Source organism: Salvelinus namaycush, chromosome 7, assembly GCF_016432855.1.
Source record: "Salvelinus namaycush isolate Seneca chromosome 7, SaNama_1.0, whole genome shotgun sequence".
NCBI classification, from domain to species: Eukaryota; Metazoa; Chordata; class Actinopteri; order Salmoniformes; family Salmonidae; genus Salvelinus; species Salvelinus namaycush.
In genome coordinates this window covers 60,222,080-60,249,053 of record NC_052313.1, presented here as the reverse complement: position 1 = coordinate 60,249,053, position 26,974 = coordinate 60,222,080, and the positions used below count along the sequence as shown (strand labels likewise).

The window sequence follows — 26,974 nt, the reverse complement described above, 5'->3', positions numbered from 1 at the left end:
GAGTCGCATAGGGCTGCGCACAATTGGCCCAGTGTTGCCCGGGGTAGGCCATCATTGTAAATAAGAATTTTGTTCTTAACTGATATGGTGTAATGATCAGTTTTTCACATTAGTTTGGGTGGATTATTTTATTACTAAACAACTTTTGTTTAATGATAAACAAGCTTTGAATCAACTAATAGTTTATTAAATTGACTTTGTAACAGTATTTGTATTGGAATTTCACAATTTTCACCCATAAAAGTGAATTACAGTGCAATTCTGAAATACATAGATCACCACCATTCTAAGAGAATCCTTGCAGCATAATAGGTGATACCTCAGGTTCTAGGTAATTTAGATAGGGTTCCCATACTTTGTAGAACTGATCTGTTTTAGAATGCAATGTACATGTCAGATATTCCAGTGGCACCCATTTAAATAGTATCTTATGCCAATCTTTAATAGAAGGAACCTTGTCACTAATCCACTATAAAAGGATGTTTTTCCTCGCTGCGAAGGTCAGGATGTTGTAAAGCCTCCTCTTACCCACAGAAGTAACATGCCTACTAGGGAGACCTAACAGTAAAGAAACTGGGTCTAATTCTAGATCAACCCCTAGGATCTTTTCAATTTCTTGCAGAACACCAGACCAGTATCTTTGTATTTTGGTACATGACCATAAACAATGTGTTAGGGTGCCTGTATCAGTTTTACATTTAAGACACTGAGGAGAAGAGGAAGAGGGGCTAAAGCATGTCTGTGATTTGGGGATATATGCAATCTGTATTATTCTTAATTAATTTGCTCTAGTACGATTACATATATTGTTTTTGCATATCTCCAAATGTCCTCAAACATCTCTTCGTCAATAGTAACAGACAATACATTCTCCCACACCTGTTTCACCCTCTGTATGTCGACAGCAGAAAAGGACCTTAAAGCATCATTTGTGGGGAAAAAAGCATTCTTTCAATGACAGATATCAGGGTTGCCAATTAAGGTGGTGCTCTTCAGAATATAATGTCTTACTTGTAGGAAGCGGAGAAAGTCCTGCTTTGGGAGTCGATATTTCTTGATCATCTGCTCAAATGACAATAAAATCTTATCAGCAAATAAGTAATTTAGTCTGCGTATGCCTTTATTAAGCCAAAAGTTAAAGTCAGCATCCAGCAATCCTGGACCAAAATCTGGGTTATTAAGAATTGGGGTAAGAGCAGAGGTTAGTTTGGACCTTCCCAAAAAACGTTGAACTGACCTCCATACTTTGAGTGTGTTAAGGGTAATGGGATTATTGCAGTGATCTTCTACAGACTTGAAACTTCTGAAAAATAAAAGATCCTGTAAGGGGTATTTTGAAAGAGAAGTCTCAATGTCTAACCAAATAGAGGAGTCATCGCTTGTGATCCAGTCAGAAATATAACATAGGTGGGCACACCATTGATAGAACCTGATATTGGGCAGGTCCAAGCCGCCCATAGAACTTGGCAACTGCAATATTGCCATCTTAAGTCTTGGCTTGCGTTTACTCCATATAAAGGAACTTAGCCATCCATTTACATCCTTTATTACCTTTTTGGAGAGTAATACTGGGATAATTTGGATTGGGTCAAGTAGTCTAGGTAAAATGTTCATTTTCAAGAGGGATATTCTACTCAACCATGAAATCGGAAGAGAGTTCCAGCGCTCCAGATCCTGTCTTATTGTATCAAACAAGGAAACAAAATTGGCTTTGTACATTTGCTGGAATTTAGGAGTTACAAATATACCCAGATACGTAAAAACCTGAGGGAGACCATTTAAAAGGGAAGGGGGGAGAAGTATTAGGTACAGAGTGAAGGTTACCAAGTGGCATAGCCTCTGATTTAGTTAAGTTAATCTTGTAGCCTGAGAATTCGCTGAATAATTCAATAATATTAATAAGAAATGTAATTGAAGTCTCGGGACTAAAGATGAATATCAGGACATCATCAGCATACAAGCTTATTTTATGGTGAACATCACCAATGAGCAGCCCCTGTATAGCAGGCGTTACCCTGATGGCCTCGGCCAGTGGTTCCATAACGAGTGCAAATAGGAGAGGGGACAAAGGACAGCCCTGTCTGGTACCTCTGTGTATGGAGAAGCTATTTGACCTTAGCCCATTAGTAAGGACAGCAGCCTGAGGATCATCATATAAAACTTTCACCCATTTTATAAAGTTGTCCCCTAGACCAAATTTATTTAGAGCAAAGAATAGGTAAGACCGCTCCACACGAACAAATGTTTTCTCAGCATCTAGGGAGAGCACAAGACCATCCATAGCACTTCGTTGGTAGGCTATGGATGGCCGCCTGACATTGTTGCATGACTTAAGGTCCTTAATTTCCCTTTTTGAGAATAAGTGATATGTTGGCTTCTCTCAGCGTTTGAGGGAGCTGGTCATTTGAAAATGAGTGGTTACACATATCACGCAATGGCTCAAGGATCAGGATCAGGCCATGGCAAGGTCTTTGCCTGGAGAAAACCAACACGCAAGAATTCAGAATCACATCTGCAGAGAAGGAAGCCTAGATCTGTTTCTTTCAACTTTACAAGCAGTGACGATGAGGATTACCCCAGACGCTAAGAGGCCAGCTCCTCCCAAGATTTTTTAGATCAGGAAGAGGAGTCAAGCAGGTTCCTCAACAAGAGAGGGAGAGGACGCGGAAGAGGCCAACACGGAGGGGGAGGAAGAAATCAAGACTATCCAACCACACGGAGCAGGACCAGAACAAGGCTGTGATCAACATTTCTGGAGAACCCCTTTCTGATGATTGCATAAGGGTATTGTCTAAAGGACTGTCCTTTGCCCCCACATATTCAACGAATGAATTTAATACAAAGATTGACCTATTTCGTTTCTACAGGAATCTACATCTGAAGGCCTGGTACAAGCAAAACATCTCTCCAACGACAGACGCCAGTGTCTCAGGTCAGGCAGTTTTTGTTCCCTCAAAAACACCTTGTAAGCCCAAGTCCACTTTTTGTCCCATCGTCCAGAATGCCACACTAAATACATTTGCCAAGAAAGTGAATTTTGGTGTGGAGAATCTGTTTAAGGGTAGAATTGATTCCAACCAAACACGACGTAATCTTTCTAAGACAGAGAGGGATGCAGTTGAATCATTGTCCAAAAATGAACGGATTGTGGTTAAAAAAGCAGACAAAGGTGGTGCTACAGTAGTGTGGTGTAAAGACAAATATGTGACAGAAGCCTACCGTCAATTAGACAATGATGAATTCTACCAATCTCTTACCTTCAACCCTACAGAGGACCTAAAAACTGAATTGAAAGGGATCCTCAGAAGCTAAGGAGAATGGCTACATTTCAGACAATGAGTTCAAATTTATTTTCAATGGCAGTCCGTGTATGGCTTCTTTTTACCTTCTTCCAAAAATCCACAAAAATCTTGAAAATCCCCCAGGCAGACCAGTCATTAGTGGTAATGAAAGTCTGACAGAACCCATCTCTAAGTACATTGATTACTTTATTAAGCCTTTTCTGACGTCACTCCCAGCCTATCTTCAAGATACCACAGATGTGTTGAACAAAATTAAGGAATTGAACAATATAGGTACAGCTTCCTTTTTAGTCACCATGGATGTGGAGTCTCTATACACCACCATTGAGCATGAACAAGGTTTGGCAGCGATGCACCATTTCTTGAGTACCCGGCCTGAAACTGAGATGCCTCCTACAGAATTCATTGTCTCACTGACTGAATGGACTCTTAATCATAACATCTTTATCTTCCAGGACTGTATTTTTAAACAGGTCAAAGGATGTGCCATGGGAGCTTGCTACAGCCCTTCCTACACTGGTTTGTACTTGGGTAAATGAGAAAATGACTTCATTTTGGATCCTTCTAATAACCATTTCTTTGACCGGATTATATGGTGGGGACGCTATATTGATGATGTTTGCCTGTTTTGGTCCGGCTCAGAAGATGAACTTATTTCCTTCCACCAATACCTTAACAGCATTAACCCTAACATCAAATTAACTATGGAATACAGCAAGGATAACATTCATTTTTTGGACCTCGACATTAGTAAAAATGACAAAGGTTGTTTGCACACATCAATCTTTAGGAAGCCTACAGATGGGAATAACATTCTGAGGGCAGACAGCTTTCACCCCAAAAGGCTAAAAGAGAATATTCCATATGGCCAATTCCAAAGAGTCTGCAGAATTTGCGATCAGGAAACAGACTACAGTGTCAAATCTGCTGAATTGGAGAATCGCTTTTTGAATCGGGGCTACAGTGTTCAGGTCCTGAAAGATGCAGGTATAAGGGCTGGATTACTTGACAGAGAGAACTTGTTACGAAGGGGAGTGCCTCGTGATACATCAGAGAGAGTGTATTTTGTTACAAAATACAGCACTGAAGCAGAGAACATTAAAAGAATCATCAAAAATAATTGGGGAATCATCCAAAGTGATACGCTACTATGCCATGTCTTTCCTGAGCCACCAGTCATAAGCTTTAAGAGATGTCCTACCCTAAATGACAAATTAGTCCACAGTTATTTTCCGGGTGACTCTCAAAAAACTTGGCTTGACCACAAACCCAAGGGCTCTTTTAAATGTAACCATTGCAACCATTGCAGAAATATTGCACAGAAGAAGTATTTTGTTGACACAGCTTCCAAAATGGAGTATTACATCAAGCATTTCATTAACTGCAAAACCACTCATGTCATCTATAGATTGGAATGTCCACAGTGCAAGGTGTTCTACATTGGACAGACAAAGAGACGCCTTCAAGATTGCTTGGCGGAACACAAGTACGCCATACGGGTAGGCAATGAAGACTACCCCATGGCAAGGCACTACAAGTCCTTACACCATGGCAACCCTGCCTCCCTACAAGCTATGGGTATTGATCATATTCCGGCCTCTATTAGAAAAGGGGACCGTCTTAAACAGTTAAACCAAAGGGAAAGTTTTTGGATTTACAAACTACAGGCCACTAAATACCCTGGTTTAAATGAAGATATGGATTTCTCACCCTTCCTGTAGGGTCGTGATAGGTCCATTTGCTGTCATCTAGTGGACATTTTGCTCAATTGCCCTCAGCTATGTTTAGACTGTTGTTCATGTTTTGCTGTGTACTATGGAATATATTGCTTTCTTATTCTTGACACTTCTCACAGTCATATTTAAGGTTAGAACTACCTTTCTAAGTGTTCTGATACTTCTAGCTTGGAGTTGTATGTTTATGATAACATAGCTACAGTATTACCTTTTAATGTGTATATTATTGCTTACTAGGTGTGTCCAATCAATTTTGTAACCACTCCCTCTTCTAATTAGGGCTAATTGGAAAAGCTGTTCAAAAGAGGACATGGTATTCTCTTCTTTTTTTTTGTACTCCCTGACATGCAGCCAAAACGCGTCGGTTTAAAAAAAACTTTGTTTCTATTGAACATGCCATACTAATACAGGCATTTAAATTAATTATATGAAGAGTGCCTTGGTCCTCCTTTCTTTTTGATGACCAATTTACCCCTTTTACCAAAGAGCACCTTCTATCTACCAAAATGTACTATTGTGTACCTTAGTAGCGCTTCCCTTCCTCCTCTTTCTCACTACAAAACCCATCTGGTCCTGGGGCCTTACCATTTTGCAGATTCTTAATTGCGAATATTATCTCTTCCTCGGTAATAGGGGCATTAAGGAGAGACCTCTGTTCTTCGGAGATGGTAGGGTGCTCAATCTTAGAAAATAAGTTCTTCATTAATTTGGGTGCGTCATTTGTCAGTTCTGAGGCATAAAGATTTGCATAAAATTTCTAGAGTCATTTATCAATTTATTTTCATAAATGATTGCCATCAGTAATAGTAACAATTGACTGTGAGTCAGCTCTCTTTTTAGCTAGGTACGCCAAGGACTTTCCTGGCTTATCGCCATGTTCATATAGCTTTTGCCTGACAAATCTCATTTTCTTTTCAGCGTCCTGTTAGGAGAGTCCAACGTTAATATAAGGACTGATATTTCCTTTAATAGGGCAGGAGTGGGAGTTTTAATGTAGTCCTTTAGTTCCTAATTCACCCTCTAACGTTTTTTGCTTTTCACGCTTTTTCTGCCTCTTAGTGGCTGTGTATGACATAATCAGATCCCTGGCGTACGCTTTACAGGTTTCCCAAAAGAGCGAGGGGTTATCTGTTGATTGAGAGTTAGAGAAAAAATAAAATATGAAATATGTGAATGTATGGTCTTTAGGAATGGTTGTATTCAACCTCCAATGTCTTGACAGATTGAATGCCCCATTGAGTTTTATGTCCAGGATCACCTCCGCATGATCAGATATGACTATGCTTCCTATCCTAGCGGATAAAACAGACTGCAAGGACGTCCTGGGCATAAAAATGTTATCTAGTCTAGTCTGACATCCATGAGGTGCAGAGAAAAAAGTGAACTCTGTTGGAGGGATGAAAAGTTCTCCAAACATCAGCATACCCCAGATCATCACAAATAGCTTTAAGTGACTTAGCTTGAGGAGAGAGTGAAGCTATACACCGCTGGGAAACTTATCAATAAGGGGGTTCAACAAACAATTAAAATCTCCTCCAACCACTGCAGTGTCTGAATTTAATTCTGAAAAGTCTAGAAACACCTTAGTGAGGAAATCGGGGGGTGGGCAGGGGGGGAAGTAAATATTAATTATGGAAATGTTCTGCCCTTGTAAAGTACCATTAATTATAACAAAGCGACCATATGTATCTTTCACACTATTCAACACCTTAAGGGGTAGGTTCTTTTTCACAAGAATTGCTACACCTCTACTTCTGGATGTAAATGATGAGAAAAACACTTGACCAAACCCCCCTTGTGCAAATTTCAGATGCTCCTTATCATCCAAATGAGTTTCTTGCAACAGGGCAATATCAATATTTTATTTTTTCAAAAAAGACAGTACCTTCTTCCTTTTCATGGGGTTATGGCTCCCTCTAATGTTCCATGTACATACACGCAGTCTGTTACCTGCCATTGCACTTTGACCGTTCAATATCCAGACTGAATCCTACTGTAAAAATGGGGTGGTACCTTTTTCCATGTGTTGAACTCTCTATCTCACTGAGCATAAACAAACGATATGAACCCTAAACTCGAACTATACTAAACCCAAAAATTAAACATGTAAAGATCCAAAAGGGGGTTTTCCCACTAGCTAACATGCAGGGGATTTCAACTTTCCAATGTAGACTCTTAAGTCTGCATTGCCACCCAATAGCCTCATCTTTTATATAAATGGAAATGAAAATCAATAGAAGAAGATTGAGGCTCTTCCACCTTAAGCCAAGCCTGGGCACCAATATAGATTCACACATATCTCAGTCTGAGCTATAGTGGCAGTTACTTTGGCAAGAATAATAATAAAGATACGAATATTACTGAACAGGAACACGTGAGAACTCACACCACTGTTTCATGATCAGATTTTTAAAAAAATTAAAAGTTATCCAATGCTGCGGAGGAGCAGTTTACAGTTATTTACCCGAGAGAGTCAACAAACGCAGCAGCCTCTTCAGGTGTGTAGAGTTTTTTTAGGCGATCCGTTGACCATAATCTTCAATGTGGCCGGGTACAGCAGTGCGTTGTCCATCTTCATTCTCTTGAGTCGAGCTTTCACCTCATCAAACGCTTTGCGTCTTCGTACAACCGCTGTGGAATAATCATTGAAGAATGAGACCTTTGGACCTTTACGTTGACTACAGTCAGAATAACCGATGTTTCTAGCCGCATCCATGACGCGCTGCTGGTCGGTGAAGTTGTGGAACTTTATAACCACTGGTTGGGACCAGGTATCGGTGCTTGAGAGCGATGGGCTCTGTCCAGCTTCACACGACCAGCCTTAGTGTCCATTTGTAGGTAGCCAGTGATCCATTCCTCAAAGAATTTTACTGAACGCGTCCCTTCAGAGTTTTCCGGGAGTCCCACAACACGGATATTGCATCTTCGTCCTCGATTATCCAAGTCGTCAATGTGCTCCGCCATTTCGCGCACCTGTTTCTCAAGTGCTTTTATCTTAGTGTCCATAGATGTAGTTGAAGTTTCCACAGTAGCAATTCTTCCTTCCGCCTCATCAACACATTTGACAACCCTCTGTAGTTCAGCTGAATGGCCTGCTATTGCTTCCAAGACCGTTTATATTGTAACGACCCTGGGTTTATAAGCGCGGAAATCGACTCTGCCGCTTGAGCATGCTTTTGCGGCACAGTCGATAGCGCGCCGGACCTCGGTCTAGGAGGTCTAGGAGGTCGAGGGTTCGAGACCTGCTCCCTGCCTGTTTCATTACAATATCTTAACATCGATCACTTTAGTAATGTTATCCGTCATCCTTTGAATCACCAGGTCCATTGTGCCTGGATCCGCAATAGTGTTAGCTTCGCTAACGTTAGCTAGCTCCTCCTGCACATCTACAGGGATGGTGGTTTTGGTCGAGTTCTTAGTTCTGTTGGGCATGTTGTCGGAGATTTTTGAGAAATAGCCGTCAAGACTCATTGTAGGATAACTTATTTAGCCAATTCTACCACTTTTTCAAGCTAGGAGATTAATGTAAAAATATAAATGTACGAATGCCACGGGAGCTCGCTGAAACACAGTGTTCTCTCTACTGTTAGGATTTATGTTTATGCACTATAGGCTGTTAGCATATTGGTTGAAGAGGAATATTGTTTTGTTACACACACACACAAACAATACAGAGGGGGGGTGTGTGTAGGTGTAAGGACTGACCAACACAGGCCATAAAAGCTGTGGACAGTCTGGAGAGGGGAGGGGTGCATCTCTCTAGACCAACCAGGAGTTTAGAATACTGGACAATACCATATTAGGAACTGTTTCAGTGAAGAATCGAGGGGGACACAGGATGGAGCTGCTCTACCCAACAACCAGATGTGGAGAAGGAAAACGCCAAGGGGCTTGGACAAGTTCGGGGGCCCACAAAGGAGGAGCAAGAGTATTAACCATGCTAAACCTCTACTATGATAGGCCAACTGGGCAAGTTGAGAATAAAATTGTCATCGCGGAGATACAGTGAACCCGTATATACGAAAATTGCATTTACCATTTATCGTCTGAGTTTAATTAAAATACTTAAAATATATTCGGTGACTATGAATCACATTTTGTCCTGATGCCAGATTTGAACTGACGCAAATCTCTTTCACTACGGCGCCATTTTGTCCACATTAAACTGACTTTTAATACTTGATTCATTATTTTAGTCATTGATGAATGTATTTGAATAATTATATTGGAAGTTAATTGATCTGGTGGCAGGTAGCCTAGCGGTTAAGAGTGTTGGGCCAGTAACTGAAAGGTCGCTGGTTTGAATCCCAAGCCGACTAAGTGAAAATGTGGCATTGTGCCCTTGAGCAAGGCAAATAACCCTTATTTGTTCTGTAAGTCGCTCTGGATAAGAGCATCTGCTAAATGAAAAATGTTTGTACATGAATTTATGATGGGCAACCACCTTTTCCCTCGTGTGTAATTAAATGAAATAAACTGTTTGAAGTTCAAAACTGTATATATTCTGGCAGTGGGCAGATTTTCGGCACAACACCGTCATCGAACTACCATCTGTAGTAACGCAGTTACTACTAGTAACGCGCCACTCGGGACACTTAATGCTTATCAATTGCCTTGCACAAAGTATCAAAATACTCAAATATAACTTAAACAGGACTCTTAAATAATTTAATGAAAATGTTAAATAGAATTTTTTTTATCACAGAAACAATGAGAAAATATGGCCCGAGTCCCAAGTAATACATTTGGGCCAGATAACGCACACCAGAATCGGCCCAAGCTCCAAGTAATACATTTGGGCCAGATAACTCACACCGGAATCCGCCCGAGCACAATCCCCGCAAACCCAGCCATAGGTAATACTGCTTAGTGCGGCCAAGACTCGGGCCACAAGACGTAGGCCGAGTCCGACTCAGCGGAGTGTCGCGACTCTCAGCCGGAATCGGCCCAGATCCACTGTGCTAGCTGGGATGGGACAACATTCCACAGGCCACAATCAACAGCTTGATCAACTCTATGCAAAAGAGATGTGTCCCGGAGGAGGCAGCGACCCCTTCTCATGTAATGGGGTAGGGCCTATCCCAAGGATCCCGGAATGCACGGACGGTGTTAGTGGGGGAACAGGAAGTTCCGGACAGAAGCGAAACATTCTTCAGTGTAAAGAAAGCGCCAGAACGGTGCAGTCAAGAAGAAAACATTCGTTTACCTGTTTATTACTACAGGTATGTAATAGCACGTTTAAACTTTCTAATATCGAAAGAACATGTCATACCATTTTAGGTAATACATCCGTTAATGTATTATCACGTTTGGTAAAGGTTTGATGTGTTATTTGTGTGTGAAGCCGAGTGAAGAACGTGATAACGTTAACTATTTTACAAGTTACATAGTTAGAGCCTTTGCGGTTTGTCTGAGTGGATGTACATCGTTTTCTCAAGGTCATTTCATAAAGAATATATTTACTTGAGATTTCTGAATTCGTTTTACAAGTTATTAGTTTTGTGTAAAATTCACGAGCTGTTAAAATGGCGGCGCCACTCGGTTTGTGTCAACAGACTTCAGTGCAGGCAGTGAGGGTGCAGCAGAGAGAGACCATTTCACGGTTGCACTACTGTTTTAAAGCTTAATGTAATGGTTATCAGTTTTCTACATGTGTACTAATATTCAGACACTAAGTTATCGTTGTCTATAAATATTACTATGGTGTGAACGGAAATCCTTTTGGTTTTTGATTGGAACAATACAGTGAAGACAAGGTTATTCAGGTAAATAGTACATAGTGCTGCCTAAAACATACTGTAACCTGGTTCTAAATGTTTTTTGAGTCATTTATGCATTTATGTGAATTCAGGAAATCTACCATAGATTAAGTTGTGTAGCCTGATTTAAAGCGTAAACTTTGTCTAATGTGAATGAATTCATGTTTTGTTGTCAATGCTGAGCTACCAGATCTATTGAAATGAGATCAGTGCGTGATTTGGACAGGAGCTCACCGGAGCTGAGTACCGGCACCTCAAAGTATTGTGGCGCTCCTGCACCTAAATATAAACAATATTTTTTGAGAGTAAAGAAAGTGCCAGAACTGAGAAGACAATGACTTGTGTGTCTGTTTCTCTTTATTACTACAGGCCGACTCAGGTCAAGTCGGAAGCCGGTAACATCAACACTGAGGACAGACCCAACCTGCCTCTCTCCTTCCACACTGAGTCCAAACCTACAGTAACTGGGTCCTGATTGTGACAGTGGAGCCCAGTTTGCACTGCAGGATCCAGAGATGGCATCAGTGAAGCTGGAAGACTGCAGTCAAACAATGGAGCTGAATGTTGACATTAAAGATGAAGAAGAGGAGGAGAAGATTGGGAAGTCTGTTAGTCATGGTAAAAGCAGGTTGTATCTAACTATGTTTGTGTCATTCGTTCCACTGTGCATGAAAAGTTGCAGTGGAACTGTTTCATGATGAACAGTTTCAATGAGAAGGTAGATGTTATTTCATGCTACTCAGACTTGCATGGTTTGACACCAGTATTGTCAGCATTTGTTTTATTAACTGGTCTATCTGGAGTGTTCAGAGAGTAGACTAAATAAGTGATGGAGACAAACTGCCAGTGTTTTAAAGTTCTATGAAGTGAGTCTGTGTAGTTTCTAACCCTTGTGATAGTGAGTGGAGGATGATATTGCTCATAATTTTCTTGACTTATGAGATACTTTTAGAATAGTTTTATTCCCCTTTTGTATTGCACAGCATATTTATATGAATACATACAGTACCAGCCTACTGATATGAATACATACAGTACCAGCCTACTGATATGAATACATACAGTACCAGCCTACTGATATGAATACATACAGTACCAGCCTACTGATATGAATACATACAGTACCAGCCTACTGATATGAATACATACAGTACCCGCCTACTGATATGAATACATACAGTACCCGCCTACTGATATGAATACATACAGTACCAGCCTACTGATATGAATACATACAGTACCAGCCTACTGATATGAATACATACAGTACCAGCCTACTGATATGAATACATACAGTGCATTCGCAAAGTATTTAGACCCCATGACTTTTTCCACGTTTTGTTACATTACAGCCGTTTCCTAAAAAATTGATTAAATAAATGTTTTTCAATCTACACACACACCATAATGACAAAGCAAAAAAAGGGTTTTAGAATTGTTTTCACATTTATAAAATATTCAAAACAGAAATAACTTATTTACATAAGTATTCAGACCCTTTGCTTTGAGACTCGACATTGAGCATCTTGTTTCCATTGATCATCCTTGAGATGTTTCTACAACTTGATTGTTGTCAACCTGTGGTAAATTCAGTTGATTGGACATGATTTGGAAAGGCACACACCTGTCTATATAAGGTCCCACATTTGACAGTGCATGTCAGAGCAAAAACCAAGCCATGAGGTTGAAGGAATTGTCTGTAGAGCTCCATGAAAGGAAAAATTCACAAGCTAGTAAAATGGCGGCGCCCACTCGATCTGCGTCAACGGACTTCAGTGCAGACAGTGTGGATGCAGCAGAGAGACAATTTTACGGTTGCACTGCTGTTTTGAAACAAAATGTAATGATTATCTGTTTTGTGTGTCATAATATTGTGTCATAATATTCAGAAACATTCAGTTGTTTCTGTCTTTATCTATAAATGTTACTATGGTGTGACCAGGACATACAAATGGTTTTTGAAGTAAAACATTGAATGCAAGGTTAAAGAAAATAGCACGTAGTGCTGCCTAAAACATACTGTGACCTTGTACTAAATGTTTTTTGAGGCATTTATAAATTTTTCTACTACAGGTTAAATATTAGCTCAAAAGTATTGTGGGGCTCCTGCACCTAAATATAAACAGTACCGGCACCCAAAATGAGTATCGACAAATATTTCAGTCCAAGTCAACCACTGAATTAGATAATTGAACAAGAAAAAATAGAATATATTTTTAGAGAATAAAGAAAGTGCCAGAACTTAAGACAATGTTTGTGTCCATTTCTCTTATACCACTTTCCGACTCAGGGAGGACAAACCCAGCCTGCCTCTCTCCTTCCACTCTGAGTCCAAACCTACAGTCACTGGGTCCTGATAATGACAGTGGAGGCCAGTTTTTACAGCAGGATCCAGAGATGGTATCAGTGAAGCTGGAAGATTGCAGTCAAACACTGGAGCTGAATATCAACATTAAAGATGAAGAAGAGGAGGAGAAGATTGGGAAATCTGTTTCTCATGGTAAGAGCAGGTTCTAACTAACTAAGTTTGTTGTTTGTTCCAACTTCCCACTGTGCATGACACATTGCAGTAGAATGAGTGTGTAGTTACTATCTCTTGTGATGTTGAGTTGATGTTATACCTCATAATTTTCATGACTTATGAGATACTTTAATAGTTTTTTATTCCCCTTTTGTATTGCACAGCCTTCTTACATGAATACGTACAGGTAGCCTAGTGGTTAGAGATTTGGCCAGTAACTGAAAGGCTGCTGGATCAAATCCCAGAGCTGACAAGGTAGAAATTGATTGTTCTGCCCCTGAGCAAGGCAGGTAACCGACTGTTCCCTCGGCACCGGAGATGTGGATGTTGATTATGGCAGCCCACCCGCACCTCTCTGATTCAGAGGGGTTGGGGTAAATGCGGAAGACACATTTCAGTTGAATACATTCATTTGTACAACTGACTAGGTTTCCCCTCTTCCATTCGGAAAGTATTTAGACCCCTTGACTTTTTCCACGTTTTGTTACATTACAGCCTTATTCTAAAATGTATTAAATTAAAAATGTTCCTCATCAATCTACACACAATATCCCATAATGTCAACGCAAACAGGTTTTTAGAAGTGTTTTCACATTTTATACATAAAAAAGCCCAAACAGAAATACCTTATTTACTTAGGTATTCAGACCCTTTGCTAGGAGACTCGACATTAAGTTCAGTTGCATCCTGTTTCCATTAGATATGTTTCTACAACTTGATTGTTGTCAACCTGTGGTAAATTCAATTGATTGAACATGATTTGGAAAAGCACGCACCTGTCTATATAATGTCAAATGTTGACACAGTGCATGTCAGAGCAAAAACCAGGCCATGAGGTCGAAGGAATTATCCGTAGAGCTCCATGAAAGGAAAAATTCACAGGCTGGTAAAATGGCAGCGCCCAGTCGGTCTGCGTCAACAAACTTCAGTGCAGGCAGTGTGGGTGCAGCAGAGAGACATTTTTCATGCTTTTTTGAAGCTAAATGTAATGATTATTGGTTTTCTACATGTATACAATTATTCAGACACATTTGTCCGTAGAGCTCCATGAAAGGATTATGTCGAGGCACAGGTCTGGGGGAGGGTACCAAAACATTTCTGCAGTGTTTATTTAATTTTTTATTTAACCTTTTATTTAACTAGGCAAGTCGGTTAAGAACAAATTCTTATTTACACTGACTGCCTACCCCGGCCAAACCCTCAGGGGACACTTGACATGTGCACTGTGTTTAGTACTCTCTTCACATTGTGAAAACCTTGATGGTTTTTCACGAAGCTATTTTGGTCTTGGTGTATTAGATATGGGAGCAGTCTATCCAATCTCTTGGCCAAGGCTTTAGCACTTTCTTGAGTCGGAGTTCAGAAGGGAAATCGGTCTGTAACTTTCACATTTTGTTGGGGATTTATCAGGCTTCAGAATGAGAGTAAAACACTCCTTAGAGAGGAGGGGAAGCAACCTTGCTGAAAGGATTCAGCATATAGTGCGTTGGGAAATTATTCAGACCCCTTGACTTTTTCCACATTTTGTTACGTTACAGCCTTATTATAAAATATATTAAATTGTTTCTGTCCCCCACCAATCTACACACAATACCCCATAATGAGAACGCAAAAACAGGTTTTTAGAAATTTTACCAAATTTATAATAATCACATTCTAAAAACCACAAATACGGAAATATCACATTTACATAAGTATTTAGACCCTTTACTCAGTACTTTGTGGAAGCACCTTTTACAGCGATTACAGCCTTGAAGCTTGAGTATGACGCTACAAGCTTGGCACACCTGTGAATGCACAGAGATACCATGACAAGATCCTGAGGACCATTGTCCTGCTATTCATCCGCCGCCATCACCTCATGTTCCATCATGACAATGCATAGCCCCATGTTGCAAGGATCTGTACACAATTGAAAATGCTGAACATGTCCCAGTTCTTCCATGGCCTGCATACTCACCAGACATGTCACCCTTTGAGCATGTTTGGGATGGTCTGGATCGATGTGTACGACAGCTTGTTCCAGTTCCCGCCAATATCTGGGAATTTCGCACAGCCATTGAAGAGGAGTGGGACAACATTCCACAGGCCACAATCAACAGCCTGATGAACTCCAGGCAATGGAGATGTGTCCCAGGGGAGGCAGCAGCTACCCACTTTTCCAGTGCTTCATTTGTAAGTTGGGAGGTGCTGGAACCAAATGTGAGCCTGAGAGAGGGGGTCTGAGGAACCAGAGCACATATTAAATAAAATACCTTTATAATAAAGCATTGCATGCATTATCATGGCTTTAGCGTACTGGCATAGCGCAGTGGTGTGGCTCCGCTTGCAGAAGTTGAACACATGGAGTACATTTATTGTAGCCCAGAGTCGGGAAAAATGTGGCCTTTTGTAAATGGATTTCATGCAATTCTACATCATTTTAGATGACTGGGGACTTTTGCAGAATCTTTTTTAATACCTCACAAATGACAAAAATGACAGACTACTTTGACACTGAGATCAATAAAAACAACTTCTCTCAGCTCTTATTCTATCAGGAAATAAATGATGAAGTGCAATGCTGGAGACATGAGTTTCTGGCTCATGTCTATAACAGCACAGAGAGGGAGAGAGATCAGAGAAAGTGAATCTCATTTTAGTTCTGTGAGAGCACTGAAATTCACAAGCTGGTAACATGGTGGTGCCCATTCTATCTGCGTCAACAGACTTCAGTGCTGGTGCAGAGACAATTTCACAGTCGCACTACAGTTTTGAAGCTGAATGCAATGATTATCATGTGTAGTAATATTCAGACACGTTCAGTTTCTATATTTATCTGTAAATTATGGTGTGAACGGGAAATGCGATTGGTTTTTGATGTGAAATACAGTGAAGACGAGGCTATTCAGGAAAATAGGTCATAGTGCTGCCTAAAACATACTGCAACATTTGTACTAAATATTTTGTGTCATTTGGGAAATCTACTATAGGTTTTGTTCATTTACGTTGTGTAGACTAATTTTAAAGCGTGTACTTTGTCCAATTTGAATGAATTAATGTTTTGTTACCTACTTCATCTTTTGAAATGAGATGGACAGGAGCTGATTACCGCCACCTCATATTTCTAGTGTTTGAGCTCATGTTCCCCTCATACAATATTAGCTGATACTAACAGTATTGTGGAGCTGCTGCACCTAAATACAAACAGTACCGGCACCTATTTCAGTCCAAGTCAAGCACTGAATTAAATAATTGAACAAAAATAAATATAATATATATTTTTGAGAGTAAAGAAAGTGCCTGAACTGTCAAGACAACTTTTTTTCTGTTTCTCGTTGTTACTATAGGACGACTAGAATTAAGTCTGAAGCCGGTGACATCAACAGTGAGGACAAACCCAGCCTGCCTCTCTCCGTCCACACTGAGTCCAAACCTACAGTCACTGGGTCCTGATTGTGACAGTGGAGCCCAGTTTGCACTGCAGGATCCTGAGATGGCATCAGTGAAGCTGGAAGACTGCAGTCAAACAATGGAGCTGAATGTTGACATTAAAGTTGAAGAAGAGGAGGAGAAGATTGAGGAATCTGTTTCTCATGGTAAGATCAGGTTCTATCTGTTTGTTGTTCATTCCAACTTCCCACTGTGCATGAAAAGTTGCTGTAGAACTGTTTCAATGAGAAGGTAGATGTTATTTCATGCTACTGAGACTGGCACCAGTATTGCCAGCATTTGTTTTATTCACTGGGCTATCTGGAGTGATCAGAGAGTAGACTAAAGGAGTGAAGTAGACAAACTGCCAGTGTTTTAAAGTTCTATGAAATGAGTCTGTGTAGTTACTAACCCTTGTGATAGTGAGTGGAGGACTCTTACCCACTTTTAGCATAGTTTAATTCCCCTGTATTGTACAGCCTACTGATATGAATACATATGTCACCCGGTACAGACAGAAGAGGACTGGCCATCCCTCTGGGCCTGGTTCCTCTCTACCTTTCTTTCTTCCGTTTCTGCTTTCTAGGGAGTTTTTCTTTTAAATCAGCATTGCTTGCTCTTTGGGGATTTTAGGCTGGGTTTCTGTAAACCACTTTGACATTTGCTGATGTAAAAAGGGCTTCATAATATCGATTTGATTGACATGTATATCACACCAACTGACTGGTTTTTCTGATGATGTTCACACAGGACACCATGTTGAGACATTCTCTACATCCAGAGAGAAACAGCAGGAAGATCATGGAGCTAAGAGGTCTCACCTCTGCCCACATTGTGATGAGATTTTCCCAGTTCTATCAAAGCTAAAAATACACCTAAAAATACACACAGGAGAGAATCCGTATTCCTGTACTGACTGTGGGAAGAGATTCACAACATCAGGGAATCTGACAGTTCATCAGAGAGTGCACACTGGAGAGAAGCCTTACTCCTGCCCTGACTGTGGAAAGATTTTCTCTCGACTGGGCCACTTAAAAAGACATGAACATATACATACAGGAGTGAAGCCTTACTCCTGCTCTGACTGTGTAAAATGCTACACAACATCAACTGAGCTAAAACTTCATCAGAGAGTGCACACTGGAGAGAAGCCTTTCTCCTGCTCTGACTGTGGGAAGAGTTTCTCTCGACAGGGTTTTTTAAAAGCACATGAACTTATACATACAGGAGTGAAGCCTTATTCCTGCTCTGACTGTGGGAAGATTTTCTCTCAACTGGGCAACTTAAAAACACATGAACGTATACATACAGGAGTGAAGCCTTACTCCTGCTCTGACTGTGTAAAATGCTTCACAACATCAACTGAGCTAAAAGTCCATCAGAGAACACACACAGGCGAGAAGCCTTACTCCTGCTCTGACTGTGGAAAGAGTATCTCTCTACTGTGCAACTTAAAAACACATGAACGTATACATACAGGAATGAAGCCTTACTCCTGCTCTGACTGTGTAAAATGCTTCACAACATCAGCTGAGCTAAAAGTTCACCAGAGAACACACACAGGAGAGAAGCCTTACTCCTGCTCTGACTGTGGAAAGAGTTTCTCTCAAATGTGCCACTTAAAAAGACACCAAGGTAAACATAAAGGAGAGAAGCCTAACCACTGATCTGACTGTAGAAAATGTTTTAAAACAGCTGAGCTAAAAGGTCATCAGAGAACAGACACAGGAGAGAAGCCTTACTTCTGCTCTTAATTTGCCAAGAGTAACTCAAGTAAAAGTCTAAGGTATTTGGTTGTAAATATACCTTAGTATCAAAAGTAAAAGTGAATAATTTCAAATTCCTTAAATGAACCTCTACGTGATGGGTGTCCCTTAACCGGGACAGTTGTTGCTAACGTGCTCCAATGTGACTACAATTATGTTGTATACAACAGCCAACTTTCCAGGACATAGACATGTCTTTATATGGGCAGAAAGCTTAAATTATTTTTTATCAAACTGCAGTGTCCAATTTACAGTAGCTATTACAGTGAAAAAATACCATGTTATTGTTTGAGTAGAGTGCACAACTTTTATCATGGCAACTGGTTTAATACATTCACCTCTGAAGGTCAATAATGTACTTATGTTCAGTAATCTTGCTCTGATTTGTCATCCTGAGGGTCCCAGAGATAAAATGTAATATAGTTTAATTTGCTAAAATCTATTTTTATGTTCAAATGTAGGAACTGGGTTCTACATTTTGAACCCCTTCTGTCTCTGGCACCACACCCACCCTGCCCAGCCATCTAGATGTGTGAAAGTTTGTGTATAAGCTAATGATCCATTATGTATGACATTCCTGGCAGTGTGTAAACTTAAATGTTTTATTACCCTATCATTTTTGTATGTTCTCTATAATTTTGTACTTAAATGTATCAATTGACCAATTCAGCACATTTGGGGAACCTCCTGGCAGACTTGATACAGTGCAGTAATGTAATTCTTCACTGGATCAGTCAGAACCTTTGCACACTGCTGCTGCCATCTGGTGGCCAAAATCTAAATTACACCTAGACTCCTATCTGAAAGTATGGCCTTTCTCTTGCATTTCAAGGACGAAAAAGAAAATTACAGGTATTTTGTTTCTATTATCTTTTACCTAATGTGTTATGTGTTATTCTCCTACATTAATTTCACATTTCCACAAACTTCAAATGGTATCAAGAATACGCATATCCTTGCATATCCTTGCTTCAGGTGCTGAGCTACAAGCAGTTAGATTTGGGTATGTCGTATAAGGTGATTTTTTTTTAAAGTGTATGATCCTTATTAAGCAAACCAGATGGCACAATTGTGTGTTATTTTTTATATTACGGATAACCAGGGGCACACTCCAACACCATTTACAAGCAAAGCATTTGTGTTTAGTGAGTCTGCCAGATCAGAGGCAGTAGGGATGACCAGGGAGTTTATCTTGATAAGTGCGTGAATTGGACAATTTTCTGTCCTGCTAATAATAAAAAATGACATTGAGTACTTTTGGGTGTCAGGGAAAATGTATGGAGTTAAAAGTATTATTTCCTCTAGGAATTTAGTGAAATAAAAGTAAAAGTTGTCAAAAATATACAGTGGGGAGAACAAGTACTTGATACACTGCCGATTTTCCTACTTACAAAGCATGTAGAGGTCTGTAATGTTTATCATAGGTACACTTCAACTGTGAAAGATGGAATCTAAAACAAAAATCCAGAAAATCACATTGTATGATTTTTAAGTAATTCATTTGCATTTTATTGCATGACATAAGTATTTGATCACCTACCAACCAGTAAGAATTCCAGCTCTCACAGACCTGTTAGTTTTTCTTTAAGAAGCTCTCCTGTTCTCCACTCATTACCTGTATTAACTGCACCTGTTTGAACTCGTTACCTGTATAAAAGACACCTGTCCACACACTCAAACAGACTCCAACCTCTCCACAATGTACAAGACCAGAGCTGTGTAAGGACATCAGGGATAAAATTGTAGACCCGCACAAGGCTGGGATGGGCTACAGGACAATAAGCAAGCAGCTTGGTGAGAAGGCAACAACTGTTGGCGCAATTATTAGAAAATGGAAGAAGTTCAAGATGACGGTCAATCACCCTCGGTCTCGGGTTCCATGCAAGATCTCGCCTTGTGGGGGATCATGAGGAAGGTGAGGGATCAGCCCAGAACTACACAGCAGGACCTGGTCAATGACCTGAAGAGAGCTGGGACCACAGTCTCAAAGAAAACCATTAGTAACACACTACGCTGTCATGGATTAAAATCCTGCAGCGCATGCAAGGTCCCCCTGCTCAAGCCAGCGCATGTCCAGGCCCGTCTGAAGTTTGCCAATGACCATCTGGATGATCCAGAGTAGGAATGGGAGAAGGTCATGTGGTCTGATGAGATAAAAATAGAGCTTTTTGGTCTAAACTCCACTCGCCGTGTTTGGAGGAAGAAGAAGGATGAGTACAACCCCAAGAACACCATCCCAACCTTGAAGCATGGAGGTGGAAACATCATTCTTTGGGGATGCTTTTCTGCAAAGGGGACAGGATGACTGCACCGTATTGAGGGGAGGATGGATGGAGCCATGTATCGCGAGATCTTGGCCAACAACCTCCTTCCCTCAGTAAGAGCATTGAAGATGGGTTGTGGCTGGGTCTTCCAGCATGACAACGACCCAAAACACACAGCCAGGGCAACTAAGGAGCGGCTCCGTAGAAGCATCTCAAGATCCTGGAGTGGTGTTACGCACGCCTCTGTGAAGAGGGAACGCAACACCCTGCTGCAACTCAACTCCCCGTGAAGTGAAATAGGTATGGGCTGTAGGTGCGAGTAAGGATGACACAAAAGCAGAATTGACCGTTTACTAGGACTTTATTCCTTTTACACGGTAATATGGGGAAAAGGGGCTGGACGGAAGCAAAGAAAGTAAATATCTAACCTGCCTACCCACCTAACTTAGCACCACCTGGTGCACTAACCAAAATACAGGCGGTGGTCCGCCCAGGTCCTTTCTAGTGTGTGTATCTAGACATTGAATGTACTACGGGTATATGTATGCCCACGGGCCTCTTGCCTAAGCACTCCCTAGGTGCCTTCCCCTTCCCCCCTGGGAACAAATGAAACAGGATAACAAACAATTACTCAAACAAACTAAGAAACAAAAGGACATCAAATAAGCTCTGAGCAACAATCTCACACAGAACATACCAACTGCTCGCAGCAACAACTAACACAGTACATACCAACGACCAACATGCTATAACCCTCAGCCATGATCTCTCTAAATTACAATCAATATTTCTGCAATCTCCTCAGCCTGCAATGATCTCTCTCTTCTGAACAACAGAACACTGGCTTTTATATAGCTTCAGACGGAATGGGTAATTAGAAACAGCTGCGTCTTGACGAGGGGGCGGGGTCAGCTCTCCAATCATCAATTGGGGCCGACCAATCAGCTGCTTGGTGAGAATTTCAGGAAGCCATCTCCTGAAACACACACTCAAATACAAACTACAACACAGAAACTGGGGAACGTAACAAGTGGCCTAGCCAGTCTCCAGACCTGAACCCAATAGAAAATCTTTGGAGGGAGCTGAAAGTCCCGAAACCTGAAGGATCTGGAGAAGGTCTGTATGGAGGAGTGGGTCAAAATCCCTGCTGCAGTGTGTGCAAACCTGGTCAAGAACTACAGGAAATGTATGATCTCTGTAATTGCAAACAAAGGTTTCTGTACCAAATATCAAGTTCTGCTTTTCTATATCAAATACTTATGTCATGCAATAAAATGCAAATTAAGTCTCTCACAGTTGAAGTGTACCTATGATAAAAAATTACAGACCTCTACATGCCTTGTAAGTAGGAAAACCTGCAAAATCGGCAGTGTATCCAATACTTGTTCTCCCCACTGTAAATAGTAAAGTACAGAACCCCCAAAAAACTACTTAAATAGTTCTTCTAAATTATTTTTACTTCAGTACTTTACACCACTGCATGCATCAATGCCATGTGGCAGGCCGGTGGTGTGAAGGTGTGGGGTGTGTTTTCAGGGCACACATTGGGCCCCTTGATAAAAGTTAAGTAATGTTTGAAAGCATCCCTTCATGGCAGCAGTGTATCCATCTGCAAATGGATTCTTTCAGCAGGATTATGTCTTATGCCACAAGGTTTGTCCAGGCATGGTTCCAAGAACATTACTTCTTTGTCCATCTGTGGGAGGAGATGGAACGAGCTATTCGGAGTAGATCCATTCGCAGCCAACAATTGTAGGAAGCATTGGAGTCAACATGGGCCAGCATCCCTGTGGAAAGCACTCAACACCTTGGACAGTCCTTGCCCCGATGAATTGAGGCTGTTCTGAGGACAAAGGGGGGTGCGACTCAATATTAGGAAGGTGTTTCAAATATTTTGTACTAGGGATGCACCGATATGATTTTTTTGGCCAATACGATATACAATATTTTCCTTGCCAAAAGACCGATACCGATATTTAAAATGTTAGCGGCCTTTCAAGGATTCTTATACGGTTAAATAGTTAAAACACACACGGACGCGGCATGACACTACAGTCCCTGGTTTGAATCCAGGCTGTATCAGATCCGGACCTGATTGAGTCCCATAGGACACAATTGGCCCAGCGTAGTCCGGGGTAGGTCGTTATTGTAAATAAGAATTTGTTAACTAATTTGCCTTACACACACCACACGACCAAAAAGTTATTTTGTTGGCATTTACGTATGTCCCCATTACCAGTAAACATAATCAAAACCTATTTCTTTCACTTGCTGTGCTGTTTTGTTGTTCAGTCGTTTCATTCTCCACCAGGATTTCATCATACATGTCAAGCAGTGAAGTTTCAGCTCTGTCTGTCCGTAGCCTCTCTTCCTCATGCGCACTTTCACTGTGTCCATTTCCATCTTGTCCAGCTGTTTATGTAACATGTCACGTAAACCCTGTTTCTTGTCTGTATCGAAGTAGCGGTCCTTGTACCTAGCATCGAGCATGATGGCGACACAGTAAAGAGGCTCAGAGAGAATGCCACCAAATCGCTTGTTCACAGCATCGAGTACTTTTGTAAGTTAACCCCACGGTCTGTGTCGGCAGTTTTGTTGAGTAGGGGTTTCAATGCCATGACAGAGGGTATCACGTCTGCTGCAGGCGCAGTTGATTAGCTTATTTATCGAGACAGTTGTTCTAATGGCGCAAGGAGTGTGTTTATGTTTCCAAGTTTCAAACACCGTTGAAATGGCAGCAGCGGTATGAGAACCAGCACATTCTTGAACATGCAATACGGCTTTCCTCGGTACGAAATCCACTGTGCTGTCAGACTCAGTATGCTCATGGGGCTGTCATCGCTGGTCCAAATATCAGTTGTGAAGCTAATAGCAGTGACGCCCATAGATATGCGTTTTAACAATACTGTGTAACTCCGGTAGGGCACCATCTGAAAAATACTGTGGGGCTCGACCAGCCAACGTCATCCACGACGGTTGATTGTCAAGGGTAATGAATTCCATTATCTTGGCGTTAATGGATTTCGCCTTTGAGTTGTCTCTCTGAAATGTTCTTACTCTTTTCAAATGACTGCTTGACTTGAACTTGTTTAGTTGTTGGAAGTGTGCGCTTAGAATTTTCTGCTTTTGTTCTGTGTAGTGCTGTATTTTTCGTGGCGTCATTACGTCATCTACCTACGTTATATAGGTATGCATGTCAGCATTAACATCGGTTTTGCACATCGGTGTTAAATTAGACATCGGGCGATGTTGTCATTTTTAGCTAATATCGTCCGATTCCTATATGCTCAACGATAATTGTGCATCCCTATTTTGTACACTCTGTGTATATCATATAAAGATGATGTAATGATCAGTTTTTAGCATTAGTTTGGGTGGATTATTTTATTACTAAACAACTTTTGTTTAATTATAAACAAGCTATGAATCAACTACTTGTGTTTATTAAATTGTATTTTAATACTATATTCATTATTTTAGTCATTGATGATGAATGTATTTGAATAACTGTATTGAAGTTAATTGATCTGGCGGCAGGTAGCCTAGCGGTTAAGAGTGTTGGGCCAGTAACTGAAAGGTTGCTGGTTTGAATCACGAGCTGACTAGGTGAAAAATCTGTCATTGTGCCCTTGAGCAAGGCAATTAACCCTAATTTGTCCTGTAAGTCTGCTAAATGACAAGAATGTAATTAAAAATAATGTTTGTACATGAATTTATGCTGGGCAACCTCTTTTCTCTTGTGTATAATTAAATGAAATAAACTGTTTGAAGTGAAATACTCTATATACAGTTGAAGTCGGAAGTTTACATAGACCTTAGCCAAATACATTTAAACTCAATTTTTCACAACTCCTGATATTTAATCCGGATATAACGGATTAAAGTGCAGGCATGCAGTGACCACAGTGACCGAGGTAAAGACAGTTTCAAGTTGGATATTCGACTTATATTCACGCTTTCAAACCACTTGAGCCACAGACTCCAAATAAGTGTCATGATGTTGGAAAAATTGTGCACAACATTGCACAGGTCTTATTTTCACGATTTGGACATTAATTCACTTTCCAAAGCTAATTAACATGTCTAAATGTGAGCAGCATTTTGTATTCCTAGTTGAATTAGTTAGGGAGCGTAAACAAAGTCAAACTCTTTTTTACTATAGAATTTCAATAGCTCCTTGGTCATGTGACCTACTGACTTCAAACAAGGTTCAGAATGTACACTCAGTGGGCCTACACATTGCACACCCTTTAGTTTGTCCATTTTCATCTCACTCAATTTTACAGGAATTTTTATAACTTTCACATTTAAATAGCTCCTTGGTCATGTGACCTACGGACTTCAACATAGGTTCAGAATGTACACTCAGTGGGCCTACACATTGCACATTCTTTAGTTTGTCCATTTTCATCTCTTACGTTTTTACATGACAGCCTCTTGAACCTAGACTTGGTGCCCTGGTACCACTTGCCGTGCGGTAGCAGAGAGAACAGTCTATGACTAGGGTGGCTGGAGTCTTTGACCATTTTTACGGCCTTCCTCTGACACCGCCTGGTATAGAGGTCCTGGATGGCAGGAAGCTTGGCCCCAGTGATGTACTGGGCCGTTGTTCACACTACCCTCTAGAGTGCCTTGCGGTCGGAGACTGAGCAGTTGCCGACCACGCAGTGATGCAAGCAGTCAGGATGCTCTTGATGGTGCAGCTGTAGAACCTTTTGAGGATCTGAGGACCCATGACAAATCTTTTCAGTCTCCTGAGGGGGAATAGGTTTTGTCGTGCCATCTTCACGACTGTCTTGGTGTGCTTGGACCATGTTAGTTTGTTGGTGATGTAGACACCAAGGAACTTGAAGCTCTCAACCTACTCCACTGCAGCCCTGTCGATGAGAATGGGGGCGTGCTCGGTCCTCTTTTTCCTGTAGTCCACAAACATCTCCTTTGTATTGATCATGTTAAGGGAGAGGTTGTTGTCCTGGCACCACACGGCCAGGTCTCTGACCTCCTCCCTAAAGGCTGTCTCGTCGTTGTCGGTGATCAGGCCTACCACTGTTGTGTCATTGGCAAACTTAATGATGGTGTTGGAGTCGTGCCTGGCCATGCAGTCATGAGTGAACAGGGAGTACAGGAGGGGACTCACCCCTGAGGGGCCCCTGTGTTGAGGATCAGCGTGACGGATGTGTTGTTACCTACCCTTATCACCTGGGGGTGGCCCGTCAGGAAGTCCAGGATCCAGTTGCAAAGGGAGGTGTTTAGTCCCAGGGTCCTTAGCTTATTAATGAGCTTTGAGGACACTTTTGTGTTGAATGGTGAGATGTAGTCAGTTATTAGCATTCTCACATAGGTGTTCCTTTTGTCCAGGTGGGAAAGGGCAGTGTGGAGTGCAATGGAGATTGCATCATCTGTAGATCTGTTGGGGCGGTATGCAAATTGGAGGGGGTCTAGGGTTTCTGGGATGATGGTATTGATGTGAGCTTACCAGCCTTTCAAAGCACTTCATGGCTGTGGACGTGAGTGCTACCGGTCTGTAGTCATTTAGGCAGGTTGCCTTTGTGTTCTTGGGCACAGGGACTATGGTGGTCTGCTTGAAACATGTTGGTATTACAGACTCAATCGGGGACATGTTGAAAATGTCAGTGAAGACACCTACCAGTTAGTCAGCACATGCCCGGAGCACACGTCCTGGTAATCCGTCTGGCCCCGCAGCCTTGTGAATATTGACCTGTTTAAAGATCTTACTCACATCGGCTGTGGAGAGTGTGATCACACAGTCGTCCAGAACAGCTGGTGCTCTCATGCGTGTTTTAGTGTTATTTGCCTCGAGGCGAGCGTAGAAGTAGTTTAGCTTGTCTGGTAGGCTCAAGTCACTGGGCAGCTCTCGGATGTGCTTCCCTTTGTAGTCTGTAATGGTTTGCAAGCCCTGCCACATCTGACGAGCGTTGGAGCCAGTGTAATACGATTCGATCTTAGTCCTGTATTGATGCTTTGCCTGTTTGATGGTTCGTCGGAGGGCACATCAGGATTTCTTTAAAGCTTCCGGGTTAGTGTGAAAGCGGCAGCTCGAGCCTTCATTTAGCTCAGTGCAGATGTTGCCTGTAATCCATGGCTTCTGGTTGGGGTATGTAAGTACGGTCACTGTGGGGACGACGTTGTCGATGCACTTATTGATGAAGCCAATGACTGATGTGGTGTACTCCTCAATGCCATCAGACGAATCC

At 41.4% G+C, this 26,974-nt stretch overlaps 1 protein-coding gene across 1 annotated transcript in view; it reads left to right on the top strand.

Annotated features, from left to right (window-relative positions):
- The window catches only part of LOC120051552 (zinc finger protein 271-like), a 70,124-nt gene that overhangs the window by 16,196 nt on the left and 26,954 nt on the right, over positions 1-26,974 (top strand). The window contains exons 5-7 of the mRNA XM_038998492.1: positions 13,088-13,297; positions 16,648-16,896; positions 17,480-18,328. Of these exons, the coding sequence (XP_038854420.1) occupies positions 13,088-13,297; positions 16,648-16,896; positions 17,480-18,328 (1,308 nt within the window). The remainder of the gene's footprint in view (positions 1-13,087; positions 13,298-16,647; positions 16,897-17,479; positions 18,329-26,974) is intronic.